Here is a 16,799-nt window from a genome sequence, read left to right as displayed (position 1 = left end):
TGATTGGAGAACATATTCTACCTTAATTTTTGACATGAATAAACGTTGAAACAATCATTCTTTAGAGAGAATACATAACAAATCTAGAAGTTCTACCCAATTTCTTGAGGAGCAAAAGATAACAGTTTCATTGCATGATTACACATGGAAACCCTTTGTTTTAGGCCTTCAAAGTCTGTGGCAAATCTTCGATATCAGGCTGTTCTAAGTGGAGGTGAGACCAAAATGACACCATCCCCTCTCACAAATAAGAATGGCACCGTGCGTCTTGTGGTCTACAAAGGCAACAAACAACAACAGATGTTAACGCTTGTTAGACATCACGAACTAGCACATTCAGTAACTATCACAAGCCAGAGTGTCTTAATGCTCTCTACATGCACTCTTTCTATATAGTAGAACCTGAACTGAAGGATCACAGAGCCATACAAAACTATTGAGTTTTTGCATCGAAACACTATCGTCTGAATCTTATTATCAATAATACTTTGGCCCCGGTAAATAGTTCTTGCAACAGTTGCAGTTCTAATATTCTATATTTGGCAACATATAAGGAAATGCTATGACAAATTTTGGTCAATCCACTCACAGCCTGAATTAAACTACTTGTAGACATGTCCAAGTTGGTAGTAGTAAGACCTTAATGTCATTATGTCATTAAGAAAATCTTTTTCTTTTTCCTTCATGAAACTAGTGGTAAGCTAATATTTCTTTCTTAACGGAGTAATAAAATATCTGAATGTGCATTACGTAAAACATGTAATTTTACTATTTAATCAACAGAGACCTGGCATACAACAACTAGAAAGTCATATTTCTGGTTGTTGGACAGAAAATTTCATGTGGGATAACAGATAACTTAAAGATAACATGCTACCGAAAATAAGCCCTCTAAGTCAACAGACAAACAGGATCCAGGGGCAAGCTTGCAGATGACACTACAGAACGTTTAACGATAGTATATTCGTAATGTACTAACGTACCCTGACAATTTCCTCATATGTTTCATCATCAATCTCTACTGTCGTAACAATCTCTTCAACATCACCCAGAATCATGTTCAAATGCTGATCATAAGCCTGCAAAATTAACATAACAGCAAATTAGAGGAAGCAAAAACTTCAAGGATACCAGAATATTTAATATTCACAACTTTGATATAACGAATACAAGAACTTCCAGGCTACCACTTCTCTAAAAACTGACCCACTATGAAATGTAAGAAAAACAACCAAACATGCTAATACTAGAAGTCTTCACAGTCTTTATCAAATGTCTACACACACGCACATCTCGGTGAAGTATGTTTGGAGCAAAATCTAATAATTCAAGTAGAACAAAACTAGCTTTCACTAATCCTCAGCTCAACTGAAATCCCTAAAAATACACTGCCAATACAAATTACCAATCAAAGAGGCCAACGTTCCACAACAAAGTGACGTGTGATCAAATAATTAACATAATTAGATAACCAAAACAATGAATATATACGGATGGAAATTCAATGAACGGAAAAGAACAGCGACAGCAAAATAACGCCTAGTAATTCAAAAAAAATCCAAAACTTTTCGAAACCCTAAGCCCCCGCAAACCACCCCCCACCAACCGCATACCTAATTCCGCCTAAATTCCAATCGTTCCTCAAACATAACACTACCAAAGCTACTCAATTATCTATTGTATCACAATATCATCTTTTACAAGTGAAATCGAGCAACACAAAACCAAAATATAGAGCAGCACGCACATAACAGTTACAATAATCGCAGAAAAAGAGTGAAAGAGAGAGATATACATGGAGCCTTCCGCGGAGCTCTCGGTCGTGGCGGAGCTTGACGTAGATGCGCTCATCGAGGCTGAGACGAATGAGGTCCAACGGCTCCTTCACGGCGCTCTCCTCTTCGCTCCCCATCTTTCTTCTTTCTCACCTTTTTTTTTCAAAATTTTCTGCAACTTTTCTTTTTCTTTTTCCGCAGCTATTTGCTACAGCTAAAACCCTGATACAAATAACACCTGCTTCCTTTTCCAGCCAGAAACGCTTTCTCTTGCAAATGCGACTTCTATGTATTGGTTTGAAAATAAGAAGTAAAAAATTAGTCTTTTTTCAAAAAAAATTGAAAAATGCATTTTAGGTCTCTGTACTTGCACAACTTTCCAAATGAAATCTATCTTTTAATGACTAAAGAAAATTCGAATGACTTGAATTTGGAGAAAGGAAGTTTCAATTAATATTAAGAGGTTCGCATAAATTACTCAACCACAATTACAAATAAAATCCCAAAACATAAAATAGATTGCCTTGCTAAATTATGAAACAATATAAACTAAGTGTTAATAGGAAAAAATGCCTTATTCTTTACTATGTTGTATATGAAAAATGTCTTATTTTATAAACTTAAGTATTTTATGCCCTAATTATGTGAAATACCTATTTTACCTTTTGATGTTGATGGGTTTGCTTGGTTTTTTGTGAAAGTGTTACAAATTTGACCGATTTGTTAATCGATTTGACAGCTATCAGTCATAAAAGTCAACGATTTAACAGCTATCAGTCAAGAGTACGTATGATCGGTGGATAGCTAGATCATGTGTCCGCCCAGGCGGACACATAATTTCACTCTGGGTGATAAAATCATGTGTCAGCCCGGGCGAACGCATGATCTAGCCATCCACAGATCATATGTACTCTTGACTGATAACTGTCCAATCTTTGACTTTTATGACTGATAGCTGTTAAATCGGTCAACAAATTAGTCAAATATGTAAGACTTGCACAAAAAACCAAGCAAATCTATCAAATCAAATGATATTTAAAGAATAAAGCATAAAATGCTTAGGTTTATAGAAGATGACATTTTTCATATATAATTTAAGGAATAGGGCATTTTAAATTTTCACTCTTAACCTAAACTAATACAAATTCTCTCTCTCTCAAAAAAAAAAAAAAAAAAATTCATCCATCCAAATAAAGCCCAATGCTTTTTCCGATCTCCACAGTTATTTTTGTTAAAGAATAAAGAAAAAAAAATATTTTGTTAGATTCATTTTCTTCAGAAAACAGAACTCAATATGTACTACTACTATGTCCAGTCCAATGTTGCACTCTCTCTCTCTATCAAGCCAATAAAATACTGTAGTTTTTTTTTTTGGAGGACCAATAAAATAATTTTAAGGTGAGGTTCCAAAGTCCAATCATGTTCCTCAAAAACTACAAAAGGTCGAAATATTTTACACACAACTTGTACAATTCTTACATCGCCTTTTAGCCTAATTTCTAGGAGATGCGTGTGTTTTTAGCGTGTCTCTCTTGCCCAAAAAAAAAAAAAAATATGCTGTGGACCCTTTAATTCTCCCATACATTGTATCTTCAACAACCTTTTTTTCAGTGATTTTTCCATATTTTAATCCGATGATTTATTCAGATTTTGTGCTGTACTAATCCCAATCTCGCAATTGGAACTGTTCATTTCAGGTTCGAATTCTGCAAGGTCAAATCCAAGTTTCAGTGTAAGTTCTTGATTCCTTGTGTTGTGGTGTCAAGATTGTTTTTTTAGTTTTGGGTAGATATTGAATTGTTTTTTCATTTCTGTGGTGATTATTTTCCCGTTAAATATATGGGTTTTTCTCCATAAGCTGAAATTCTGCAGAATTAGGTGTGTGTTAGTTTTGTTGACTGCTTTGTCAACTTCTATTGCAAAAAATTGTATTTTATATGTGATTTTAAATTTCGATGGATTTTGCCTTTGAATGATTGAGCAAAATTCTGGATCATATGATTAGATTGATGGGGAGAGATGTGCTTTTTGTTGTAAAGACTCAATTTTTAGGGTTTATTTTAGTTTGTTATGATTTTGAATTTTGATGGAGGCCTACAGAGGGGGTAGATTTTGCCTTTGAATAACTGTGAAAATTCTGAGATTAGATTGAAAGGGACTCATGGGTTTCTTGCTGCAAAGACTCCATTTTTATGGTTTTAAGGATCTTTGCTGAAAGTTGATGTATTCACAGCAAAGAAATTGACGTTGTGGTTGCAGAGTTTTGGTGAGTTGAATGTGTTTCTCGAGTTAGATGTGAAGCTGTTTATGTGAAACTATGGAAGGAAATTTGTCTAGTAGAAGTGGGATGCAAGGCAACACTTCTTTCGGGGGTTTCGATTTGCAAGGGCCGCTGAGGGTTCATCATCACCAGCAGCAGGCACTCGCGCCTCATCATCAGAATCTTAGACAAGGATCATCGATGGTTCATCACACGATCCACGAGAATTTCCCCCTAACAATGGGAAGCAACCAAGAAGAGCCGTCTTTCTCGCTGACGGACTACAATAAACTGGATAGTAGGGGTAAGTCCGCGAGTGATGAGGATGACCCGAGCTTCACAGAGGATGCTGCTGATAACAGGAGTGATCCGAGCAAAGGCAAGAAGGCATCTCCATGGCAGCGTGTGAAGTGGACCGACAGCATGGTGAGGCTGCTGATCACAGCCGTTTCATACATTAGTGAGGAGGCGGCTGCTGAGTATGGAGGTGGTGGTGGTGCCCGGAGGAAATACGCTAATTTGCAGAAGAAGGGGAAATGGAAATCTGTTTCCAAAGTTATGGCTGAGAGGGGGCATTTTGTTTCACCACAGCAGTGTGAGGACAAATTCAATGACCTCAACAAACGGTACAAGAGGCTGAACGAGATTCTAGGAAGAGGAACATCGTGTGAGGTTGTCGAGAAGCCTGCACTTTTAGATGTGATGGATCACATCCCGGAGAAGGCAAAGGAGGAGGTGCGGAAGATTCTGAGCTCAAAGCATTTGCACTACGAAGAAATGTGCTCTTACCATAATGGGAACCGGCTGCATCTCCCCGCGGATCCCGAGTTGCAGCGCTCGTTGCGGTTGGCTCTCAGGAGCAGAGATGACCACGACGAAAGTGATGCAAAAAGGCATCTAAATGAAGATAACGATGAGGATGATCAAGAGGGTGAATATGATGATCACGGTGAATATGAAGATAATCAAGTGCTAGCCGGAGATCACAGGGCGTATCTGCTAGGGAATTCGGCTAAGAGGGCGAAACAATGCCAGACTCACGACGAATTTAGTTTCAGAAATTCTTTGAATTCTTTAGATTGCAACAAGACATTCAGCTTTCAGGTAGAAAACACCGACTCTGATGCAAACAGAGCTCCTGCTGAGGGCTCCAAAACGAATGCCATCGTACAGAAGCAGTCGTTGAGCCAATGGAATCTCCAAATAGAGGAGCAGAGGCTAAACATAGAAATGCAGATGTTGGAATTGGAGAAGGAGAAGTTCAAATGGCAGAGATTTTGTCGGAAAAAGGACCGGGAATTGGAGATTATGAGGATGGAAATCGAGAGGATGAAACTTGAGAATGAACGTATGGCCTTGGATTTGAGACGAAAGGAATTAGCTATTGACAGCAGTTAACACTCTCTTCACCTGCATTTACAATGCAGTATGTCAAATTCTCTTCTATCAATTAGAATCGTTCCTTTTTGATTTAACTGCTTTTGTCGTTGATGTTTTTTGCCTTCATCTGAATTTAGAATGCTCCTGCTGTTAACTCTATAAGACGAGCCTCTAGTTTTTGCATTGGTTTTTATCTGTACCTTTTTCGTTATTGCCATTTAGTTGATGATTTAGGTTTAGGTTAAGACTAGTTCTTGTGGATTGAGAGATGCAACCCCATAGAAAGCTTCCTAAACTAGAAATTTTCCACATAGGTGAATGATTTTTCGTTTTCTTGTAGAAGTCGAATGTTGAGAGTTTGGTCGTGTCCATAAGTGAACTTGTTGAGCTTTATAAGTTTTTTCTCTTCATCCCTCTTGCTGCTTCATTTAGGTCTCATCTTCGATATCCTCACATCCCGTATCATATTCCTCAGTATTGAAACATGGCTATAAACTCCACTCTTGCTCATATCAATGTGCGTTATTATTGCCTTGATCTCGTTATGTTGTTGTATCGTTTGAGAGTATTTTCGAACATTGTCTTTCTCTAACTGTTGCAGTTCTAACTATGAGGTTGTTTTTACATTGACACTGGTTTCTGTTTGATGAAAATCTAGGATTGTAAGTTATTCCTTACATTACTTATGGTTTCACGTGTGTTATGAAATGACAACATAAGAAACACATAATATGAGGTGGTACAGATTGAAGTGAATAATAAGACAGTATTATAATGCTGTTTCATTTTCAGTCCATTATGTAGTCACTTTGATGGCAGAGATGCTTTTTATGTACTTTTCTTGGATTGATACTACTCTCTCTGCCTCTCTCTCTTCCTGAATAAGTGTCTCATGCTGTAAAAATCGTGTCGTGTGTAAGTAAGTGAGAGCACCTCCAATGGTGGTGTCTTAGAGGGGTGTCTTAGGAGTGGGCCTCACCTAAGACACACCCCTCTCCAATGCATTGTGTCTTAGGTGATTGCTTAAATCCCCATTTCCACAAAATTCATATTTCCACACTTTTATTTTTAAAATTCAAATTTTATTAAAATTAAAATTCTACATTACAATAATTAAAATAAAATTAAAAACATAATTAAAATACGATAATAAAATAAAAAATAACATAATTTCCTAATTTAAATAAGCCCTCGACGCTTGAGCACTTCTTGGACTAGGTGGTTGTGCAAGGCCAATTGTGCCTCCGTCATATCCGTCGTGTCCTTGTTCAAGAGCTTCATTTTCATCTCCTCCCGTTTCATCTCGGCTTGCATTTTTTTGACCTCGGCGATTTCCTCCGTTATGAGAGCATGCTCCCTCATGCTTTCGGCCACCTTCTCGAGGGCGTCGGAGAACGCCGATCCTCTTCCCGAAGACCCTTCTCCCTTCTTCGCCTTACTCTTGTCTCGCTTTGCTGCTTTTTGGCCTTGGGGTCTCGCCGTGACACTCGGCTCCGAAGAAGTAGTGGTTGCTCCACCATCGGAGCCCTTCGACTTTTTTGCGGAGTGGACATCCCCGGTTTGCGTCGTGAATCTTTGGCATTCACGAAGCACTTTCCAAGCTTTGACGTAGGAGAATTGCTTCTTGAAATTCGTCTCGAACATCGTCTGGGCTTGTTGGAAGATTTGATCGTCGCTCATACCACTCCCCCAATTGTCCTTGCAAGTGTTGTAGAAGCCCTCGAAGAATTTCGTCTCCTTTTGGACACAGGCGAAGTGGGACTTGAGATGATCCGGCTTTCGCGGCGGCGCTCCCGACGTTTTGAGCGCATTGAACTTCTCCGCGATTGCTCCCCAATATTGGAGCAACTTTTGGGAGGTCCCCAAAATAGGATTGTGGGTTGCCTCCGCCCACAAGATTGCCACGAGCTCGGACTTCTCGCTAGGATATGCAGCGCGGGTGCCCTTGGCTTTCGGCTTCACCTCCTCCGGCTCTTCTTGGACGTTGGCGTTTGCCGCCGGCGTGGGAACATTTCCCGTAGCCAAGACATTAGAGGCTTGTGAAAATGGAGCAAACCCCATCATTGGAAGCCTCGATCCGCCTTGTTGCTCGAGGTATTCATCGAATTCACGATCCATTTAAAAAATGTAGAAGAGAGAATTGTTGTTGGGAGAGAATTGTAGTTAAGAATGTGGTGAATTTGAAAGAGTGGAAGAGTGGTATTTATAGAAGGGGGGAAAAAAAGAAAAAAAAATCAAAATAGCCGTTGCTTTGGAACTGTCGAATTTAAAAAAAAATTAAATCCAACGGTCAGTTTTTTTTTTAAAAAAATGATTTTCGATTTTTTTTTTAAAATTGGGCGCGTCCTTCGGACGCACCAAACTCCTTCGCCGCTCGCCCTGGGTCTTGCCTTTGACGCCGCCACGCATCTGGCCGGGTAGCCAGTGCGCACGCCGCCTCCTCGCCCCACGTCGATCCAGCGTTCGCAACGAGCGCTGGAGGTGCTCTGAGTAGGTTAAGGTTTACTCCAATTCTTCATGATTGCTTGAAAAATGGAACAACTAAAGATTTTGAATTGAGGACAAGGGTAAAATGGGAAGTTTGACATCCTTGTTTCGTATATATTGAAATTTGAAATTGGATACTTATTAGGGGATATAAGTTTTATTTCCAAATAGGATACTTGTTGAGGGAGGGAGGGAGCAGGCTAGAAGATAATTTTTTGATTATGTACAAATAAGTTAGTAGATATACTCTTTCTATCCTTGATGATTGCTTGAAACATTGAACATTTGAAGATTTTTGCAAATGAGGACAAGGGTAAAATGGAAACTTGGACAAGTTTTATTACTTGTTAGTAATCTAGAAGATAATTTAATCATGTATAGATTGACTAAAATGATAAGTAATTAAGTACTCTCTTCGTTTTTAAATAAGTGTAATATGATACAAACAAATACATACCAAGAAAGAAGATAATTTTTCATTTGTACCCCTAATTAGTTTTTTCTAATTTTAAGATACTATCCTTCCGTTTTCAAGTTTTAATTATTTTCTAACTTTAAGATATGGGTACAAATCAAGAATATGAAGCCTAACACAATTTTACTCTAAAATTCTATAATGTATGATATTTAAAAGAGGACAAAAAAAATTCACAATATAACACTTAATTAATTGTGATTGGAGGGATTACTCATTTTTTTTTTCTTTTATATTCATTATTTTTCGGGTGGCGCGGGACCCACATGAGCAATTGGAGGGTGTGTTTTAAGTAAATTCTGTCGTGGAAGCATCGTATGAAGATAATTATTTGCTAATTATTTTGGGTAAATTCTTTTGTGGCCTTCAATGGGACATACTCCAATAATGGCCTTGCATTTTTCTAAACGAATTGAATGGATGTGAGTTCTTACCTTTTATATTCAAGTTGTTTTGAGTTATAAATATTCCGTAAATATCGAAAAATTTCAATAGTTTGTGTGGAAAAGGCCAAAAGTGACACTGTGTATGTCTCTCTGCAAAAGCAATTCAATTATTTTGTGGGCGTGGAAATCAGTTTTTGGTTAAATGAATATGGTTGGGTTTACTTTGATGAATAAATTTATTCATGAAAAATGATGGATAACACAAATTTATGTCTTTAAATGTTTATTTCCTTTTCTAACATTTAACACAAAAAGAAACACATCTTGATTATTATGTTATCAATCTATGATTCTATGCAAATTTGCAAGAAAAGCTGATATTTAGTAGTGCTCTTTTTTTAAAAATAAAAATAAATAAATAAATAAATCTTTTTGGCAATATAAGGTTTGTGATTTTCACTCAATAAAATCAAATAAAACAAGCTCTTTATTTTTCTTTAATTTCAGATATATGTGCTCTCCCATGAAATAGTTATCGTGTCAGTTTCTGTCTCTCGAATCATATCATTAAAAAAAAGAAATGATGTAAAAATTAATAGTGCTTAATATTATTAATAATGTCAGATTCTATCTCAACGAATATATATATTTTTAAATACAAAATACAACATTCCCAAATTTTTCCAACAAAATTTGTCTGGGTATACCTTGAAACAATTTAGTTAACCAACAAGGACCGATCTAAAGGTCAGGCACCCTCGGCTGTCGTCCGGTCAAATTTTTTTTATTACCTATATATATATGTTAATCTCGCTTGATCATGATTGTGTAATTTCAAATAATTATTTCAAGATTTAACTTGTTTTCTTTACTAAAATTTACCAAAATTTTATTAAAATCATCCGTTGAAATCTCGCCAGGTCATTATTAAATTTCTGGGTGCGTCCCGATTAACCAATGAAACATTGAAACGAAGTAGTTTTATTAGTATGATAAAAAAAATTGTGGACATGTGATATTTGGTGTAAAATTGTATCACGTAGCCATTATTACTAGAGCGAATATTTTTATGCATTATTTTCAAATCCCTTTTTCGAATTCAATCATTTCCAATGGAACATGGGTTTCCAAAAACAAATTACATAATATTCCCCATTTGCAAACATGCTATAAAGTTTGAATTGACCTTACTCTTTGTGGTCACCCATTCCAAAAAAAAATTGATGTATGCATATATTGGTGAAAAAGTTGAAATTTTACAACTAGCTAAGCTTTCAAAAAAAAAAAGTTTATCCATTTCTGACTCACATCATTGAATTTCACATAAGTAAAATTTATAGTAGACACCCTACCCCTACCCCCCCCCCCCCCCCCCCCCCCCCCCCCCACGGGAGCTGAAAATTGGTTTAAACTGGGTAACAATTTTGGGCTTTTGAGTGGTTAATTTTGGGTCAATGGGGCCTAAAAATAGTGCAAACTTTGCAAAAAGCACTAATCGTTTTCATGGGCCTTCCCCATTTACTCAAGGAAAAAGTTAATACTGCAAGAATTTCTTTTTATAATTTCACTTTTAATTTCTTCTTTTTCAGCTGGTGGGCGTTGTGGGGTTTTAGGATTTCCCCTTTTCTTTCTCTTTGATCCTTGTCTTTTATTGCTTCAATTATTATTATTAATTCAAGAGAACAAGTATTTTTCTGGGATTTTGTCACGTCCAGATAATTAAAAACAGAAGCCTTCGACTGATTTATAATTGGAAAATGTAGGATTTAATATGTATTTCGTGGAGTTCTTTAAGATTATTGTGTTAATAGTGACGTTAATAAGCTCGATTATCTTATAAAAAAATTATTATATGTGATACAATCATTCTAATTTTATATGAAAATTTGTGCGAGACTGACTTATTGTGACACCGATTTAAATTTCGGGTCCGAACTCATATTTCAACGAATTATGAAATTCGTTAGTATTTATAATTATAAATTAATATTAAATATGTCACTAAATATTAATTTGAATTTGAATCTCGACTCATGTCATAGTGAGATGGCCTCAAACAAGATTTCTCATTTAGTTAATTTGAATTTGAATCTTGACCCATGTCACAATGAAACGGCCTCAAACAAAATTCCCCTTTAATTTATCGGCATTTGTTTGATATAATTTAATAAGTAATAAATAAGTTTTAAATTCGATTGTCATATTTTGTGATTACGATAAATAAGTTTCAAGCTCGAATTTATTCTCTGAGAGGTGAGGTTTCAAGTTGAGTTTGAAGCAGACATTTTTGAGAGAAGAATAGAGTTCAAGTTGGTCAATAATTGATGTAAATATATATCTATATTAACACATTAATTTAATGGCTTGTCAATGGTATAAATTCACAACAATGAAAAGACTTTTGTGGCTTCTTGACATGACTTTCCCGGTTTTATCTTCTCTATTAATAAATTTAAATTATTATCTCCAGATTAATGATTATGGTCCTTCTTACTCTCCCAAAATCATAATCCTTTTAAATATTTAATTTTAACTATAGAGAGGGGGGCCCATTTTTACATCCCGCACCTTATCTTATAGTTGTAAACAATTACATCGCTAAAATTTTATCAAAATTATTAGAGTTCTTAAATGTCAGTAAGTTTTACTTTAATAATTAATACTCATATAGATAAGGAAATAAAGAAGTTCATTAAAGTTTGAAAATATAGACTTTTGTAGGTTTTCAATACACTAATGTCATACTCTCTTCCCTTCACTTATGTGCTTGACCTTAGTTTTGCACATACAATTATATTGAAAAGGGAAAATATAAAAAAATGTCACAATTGTTAACACTTTTCTAAAACTGCTCTAATGACTGAATTGTACTCTCTCCGTCGTAGTTCAAGTCTCTTGTTTTCTTTTTTCATATTGTCCTATTTCAAATATCTTATTTTCCTTTATAGAAAAAAATTTATTCTCAAAAAGTAAGAATTTTTGGGACCCACTTCACCTTTTCAATTTTACACCACACCACTTAATAATCTAATTAATATTTTTCTAAATAATCGTACTGAAAAGAAATAAGACGCTTGAAATGGGACGAACAGAATAATATTTTGATACCCAATTTTTGTATGGTTTAATAAAAATGTTCAGACTCATCTTTTTTTAAAATTTGCAAAACGAGGCCAACCGTGCATCTAGGGCCAAACATATGCCGATTTGTGTTTTGTGAATTTAAAATTTGAAATCTTTGTACTTTAATTTTAGGGTGAACGATCGATAATTTTCAGAGTCTGAAATTTGAAGAGTAAGTTGGCCTAAAAATTATATTCCCTTCGTTCTAATAGTAATATCCCATTTTTTATTTTTGGGACGTTCTAATACAAATGTCTCATTTTATTTTTGACAATATATTTTCTCTTTGAACTTAATATTTAAATAATTTCTAGCAATCCATTTTATCTATTTTTTACACATTTCTTAATTTATGTGCCCAAAAGTTATAAGACATTACTATTAGGATGTAGGAAGGACGGAGGGAGTAAGAGAATAGAAATAATAATAGTATATGCTTAGGATATATAAAAAAAAATAATGCTATTTGGACAAAATTTGTCCGGACAAAATATGATGAAATACTTTATAAAATAAATTTATTTACAAATTTTGGTTCAAAATAAAAAGGAATTTAGCTAGTTTTATTATTTTCTTTATATTGTATTTTTTGTAATTTTTTAATAACCTTTTTAATTATTATTATTTTTAAAGTACACAAACTACAAATAAAATAACCAAAAATAAAGAAAATGTTAAAAATTTACAAAAAAAATTACTCCATAATATGGGAAAAACAATAAAAGTAACTAAATCCTTTTAAACTTGAATCAAAATTTATAAATAAATTAATTTTTTTTAAAAAATTAATCTTATTTTTGTCCGAATAAATTTTGTCCAAATAGCACTGCTCAAAAAAAAAAAAAAAAAGTGGTCTATATATTTAGTACGGCAAGAGTACATAAGAATTCATAAATGTCAAAACAGCTTTTAATATGATAAAATATTTCAAATATTTAAAAACTTCGTAAGCGCAGCCAAATTAAATTTATCTAGCATCTATACCATGCCGTATTAGTCTAGCTAGTAGCAATGACGTTTATACATCACGATATTATTATTATTATTATTATTATAAATAGTTTGTGGTTTCGGAGTTCTCTGAAGCTAATTGGGCAACTCATAATTTAGCAAATTACGTTATTTTATTTTTATTAAGATTTAGTGATCCGAAAGTTCAACTTTCTATTCTAAGTTTTAAATATTGTACACTCGCATAAGGAATAATATTTTCACTTTTTCTCTTCTTTTATTAATGATTTGTTATCTGTTGACGATGAAAAACACAAAAATTTCAAAAATATGATTAGACTTCATAATTACTTTGACATTTAATTTTGCTAATAAATTAATTTTTGCATTAATAATTCCATAACTATGTTACATAATTTTGTAAGCTTCAATTTTAATGATAAATCTCAAGGATTGATTATAATACTAATAGTTTATATTTTTACAAAAAATTGTCTTCCGTGCGATACACGCTAGTAGTTATAGTTAAAAAAATACATATATAATTAAATTAGAAAAAAATCTAAATATTAACTATCGCCGTCCACAAAGAGTATATAATAATTACCTTATATGTCATCCATAAAGAGTATACCACCTTTCCTTTTTCGGATATAACATCATATTCTCTTTTTTATATTTCATCATTATAAATACCTTTTATTTACGCAAAAATCACCATAATTCACACTCAATTCAACCACAATCATTCATTTTTACACGTTGAGACCCTTTATCCCCTGACCACACATTCACCAACTATTTTATTAAAACTCGTGTCGAAATCAAAATTGTATATTATTTGTGAGTAGAGGTAGTATAAATTTTAAAATATATAACTTTTTATACAACATTCATAATTATACTACCAAAAAAACGAGTAGTACATTAACAAAATAAATGCTTTAATATTTTAAAAATTAATTTTTGAAAACATAAAATTACAAATGGGCCGAATGTTCACCGTTACAATTTTGAAAAGATGTTTTTATATGGAGTATTATATAAATATAGATAATATTAGTAACATATGAATAGTCTGTTAAACTATGTTAAGACTAAAATTAAATATGGTATTTGTCAAAATTATTGATTCATTATTAATTTAATAAAATCAACCAATTGTAAGGTCATATATAAATATACAATATAATATTGAATTGACTTCAATTAAGATTACCTACAATCATAATTTTCTTGTAGAAATATTTATATTAATTAATTTTAAATACTTGGTGTTAAATCTTTATATAAATTTATCCATATTTAAATTAATCATTTTTTCATCTTGTAATTGATGAGAACAAAAGTTTGCGGCCCAAAAGAAGGAAGTTAAACTGACGAATTGAGGCAAAATCAACCTACTCCAACCATTAGCAGTAGGGCTGGTAAATCGATTTCGGTTATTCGGTTAAAATCGCAATCGAACTCGAAAAAATTGGTTATCGATTAACCGATACCAATTTTTACCTATTCGATCCAGTTATCGGTTATCGTATTTTCCGTTAATTTGTTAATCAGTTTAACTGGTAGGTTAATCGGTTAAACTAAATTAACCGATTTACACTATTAATTAATTAATTTATTTATATTTTATTATGCTTATACTCCTTCCGTCCCATGAATCTTGACACGTTTGGTTTCGGCACGAGAATTAAGGAGTTGTAGATTAGTGTTTTAAGTGTGTAGTTAATAAAGTACTCCCTCCGTCCCACTAATGAAGACACACTTTCCGTATTGGACTGTCCCAATAATAAAGACACACTTCCAAATAAAGAAAGAATTAGGGCTTAACTATAACTAATTAATTGAACCTTAATTATGGTATAAATTAGTAGAAAATCCTAATCTACTCATTTCAGTTCACCCACCTCCCTCATTTCTCTTCACTCCCACTGCCCATCTCCCCCCCTTCTCAGCGGAGTCGCCGTCGGCGAACCATGGCCACCGCGGAGCACCCCTCGCCTCCTCCGGTGAGCCTCTGATCGCTCGTGCACACGCTGACGGGGGCAAAGGGCCGAGCCCTAGCCTCGCCGAACACCAGTGTCGCCCTTCCCACACCCTTTCTCTGCCACCCAGATCCGCCAAACCACCACCGTCCTGAGCCGCTGAACCACCACCACGCGCTCCGGTCTCCTTCTTTTCAAAAACCTTGATCCGCCAAACCACCACCCTCAATTTCTAGGTTCGATTTGAGAGAGGAAGAGAGTGGCGGATCTGGCTCTGGGGCGACGGAGGCGTCGCTCGAGATACGTGCACGTCTGAAACCGCCGCCCATCCCCTTCTCTTCTCCTTCTCCGGCCGCCGTAGCGATGAGGCCACCACCCTCCTTCTGAAACCCTTCATTCTCATGATTCAAATTTGGGAATCGGAGAGAACAAAATTGGCAGATTTTCGTGGATTCGAAATTTCTAGTTGTGTTGTTTCGATTTTCATGATTCGATTTTTTGGTTGCGCTGTTTCGATTTCTGGATTCAATTTTCATGGTTCAAATTTCTAGATTTCTGGATTCGATTTGATTTTCATTGTTCTAACTTTGATTTTGTTCAAATTAAGTGGGATGTTTTGTGCACTAAAAATGATAAGGGAGGGCTGGGGTTTAGGAATTTAGAGAGGTTCAACAGGGCACTGGTGGGAAAGTGGTTGTGGAGGTTCTTGGTGGAAAGGGAGACACTGTGGGCTAGGGTGGTGAGGTCTATTTATGGGGAGCTACAATGGGGACATGGGTGTCCGGTGCTCGGGAGTGGGGGGAGGGTGGTGGCCGAAAACAATCCAGATGGGGGGTAGCATGGATGGGGGGTGGTTTTTCAACAATATTACTCGTACAATTGGGAATGGGAGGGATACTAAAATGTGGATAGATAGATGGGTGGGGGCAAAACCGCTTAGCCTCGTGTTTCCTAGGCTGTTTCTGCTGGTTTGTGATAATCTTGTGTCGGTTGAGGAGTCGGGGGGTGGGTGAATGGTGCATGGGTTTGGGAGTTTAAGTGGAGACGAGAGTTGTTTGAATGGGAAAAGGTTTTGGTTAATGATTTACTTTTGTTCATCTCAAATGTTGAGTTTAATGCAGATTGTAGAGACACATGGAAATGGAAGGCGACGAAGGATGGAAAGTTTTCAACCAAATCAGCATACTCTATCTTGGAGGCAAGCAACAATGAGAGTCATTCACCACAGCAGCACATTGAAGCACTTTCAAATGTTTGGGATGCTCCGGCTCCACACAAGGCGAGGGTGACGGCTTGGAGATGCTTGAGAAACAGGCTTGCTACATGTGATAATCTGGTTAAGAGGCAGGTGATGCTGGATATTGTTGAGAGGCGGTGCAACGCATGCATTTCGAGTGAGGAAACGGCGGACCATTTGTTCTTGTTTTGTCCAAAAGCGATGATGGTTTGGGACTCAATTCAAAGATGGCTTGGTGTTCAGACGGCCAGACCAGGTAATGTTGCCCAACATTTTACTTCATTCTTTCACCTGGGACGCGGAAAGAAAAGTAGGAAGATCCTCAAGGCGTTATGGATTGTAACTGTTTGGCTCTTGTGGAAAAAAGAGGAATGAGAGTAGGTTTGATGGTGGAGTTTGGGAGGTTAGTCGATTGGTGCTTGAGGTGAAAGGTAGACTGTGGAGTTGGATTAAAACCTTCAATTTGGGTGTTGCTGAGGTTGATTTCGGTGTGTGGTGTTCTCATGATTTTGTTTTATCTTCTTGTATCAAGTTCTAGGTACCTCTGGTACCATTGATGTGCTCTAATAAAATTTTCTTTTTTCTGATAAAAAAAAAAGAAGAGAATGTAATAATTATTACCTTATTTGGAAATATGACAAGATTCGTGGGACGGCCCAAAAAAAAATACGTGTCAAGATTCGTGGGACCGATGATGTAGTATTTTAGTATGCTTATTGACAATATTCACGTACACT

At 35.5% G+C, this 16,799-nt stretch overlaps 2 protein-coding genes across 2 annotated transcripts; one reads left to right on the top strand and one right to left on the bottom strand.

Moving 5' to 3' along the window:
- Positions 1 to 1,936, bottom strand: LOC130993375 (sm-like protein LSM3A). Its single transcript, XM_057918241.1, has 3 exons — positions 1,796 to 1,936; positions 984 to 1,079; positions 1 to 275 (listed from the first exon to the last, which is right to left on the bottom strand). Exons 1-3 carry the CDS (start codon positions 1,910 to 1,912, stop codon positions 195 to 197), a joined length of 294 nt encoding a protein of 97 aa, XP_057774224.1. The 5' UTR covers positions 1,913 to 1,936; the 3' UTR covers positions 1 to 194.
- Positions 1,937 to 2,343: 407 nt separating this feature from the next.
- On the top strand, positions 2,344 to 5,510 carry LOC130992605 (uncharacterized). Its single transcript, XM_057917312.1, has 2 exons — positions 2,344 to 3,507; positions 4,035 to 5,510. Exon 2 carries the CDS (start codon positions 4,093 to 4,095, stop codon positions 5,431 to 5,433), a length of 1,341 nt encoding a protein of 446 aa, XP_057773295.1. The 5' UTR covers positions 2,344 to 3,507; positions 4,035 to 4,092; the 3' UTR covers positions 5,434 to 5,510.
- The last annotated feature ends 11,289 nt before the right edge of the window (positions 5,511 to 16,799 follow it).

Source organism: Salvia miltiorrhiza, chromosome 1, assembly GCF_028751815.1.
Source record: "Salvia miltiorrhiza cultivar Shanhuang (shh) chromosome 1, IMPLAD_Smil_shh, whole genome shotgun sequence".
NCBI lineage: Eukaryota > Viridiplantae > Streptophyta > Magnoliopsida > Lamiales > Lamiaceae > Salvia > Salvia miltiorrhiza.
Note: the sequence above shows the minus strand (reverse complement) of the source record. Positions and strands in the feature narration are given on the sequence as shown.

Excerpts from the sequence above, each read along its gene's own strand:
- LOC130993375 (XM_057918241.1), bottom strand. The coding sequence starts at position 1,912 with ATGGGGAGCGAAGAGGAGAGCGCCGTGAAGGAGCCGTTGGACCTCATT. Across the intron at positions 1,080-1,795 it reads AGCTCCGCGGAAGGCTCCAT|GCTTATGATCAGCATTTGAA; the intron begins GTATATCTCTCT and ends TTAATTTTGCAG. Across the intron at positions 276-983 it reads CATATGAGGAAATTGTCAGG|ACCACAAGACGCACGGTGCC; the intron begins GTACGTTAGTAC and ends TTGCCTTTGTAG.
- LOC130992605 (XM_057917312.1), top strand. The coding sequence starts at position 4,093 with ATGGAAGGAAATTTGTCTAGTAGAAGTGGGATGCAAGGCAACACTTCT.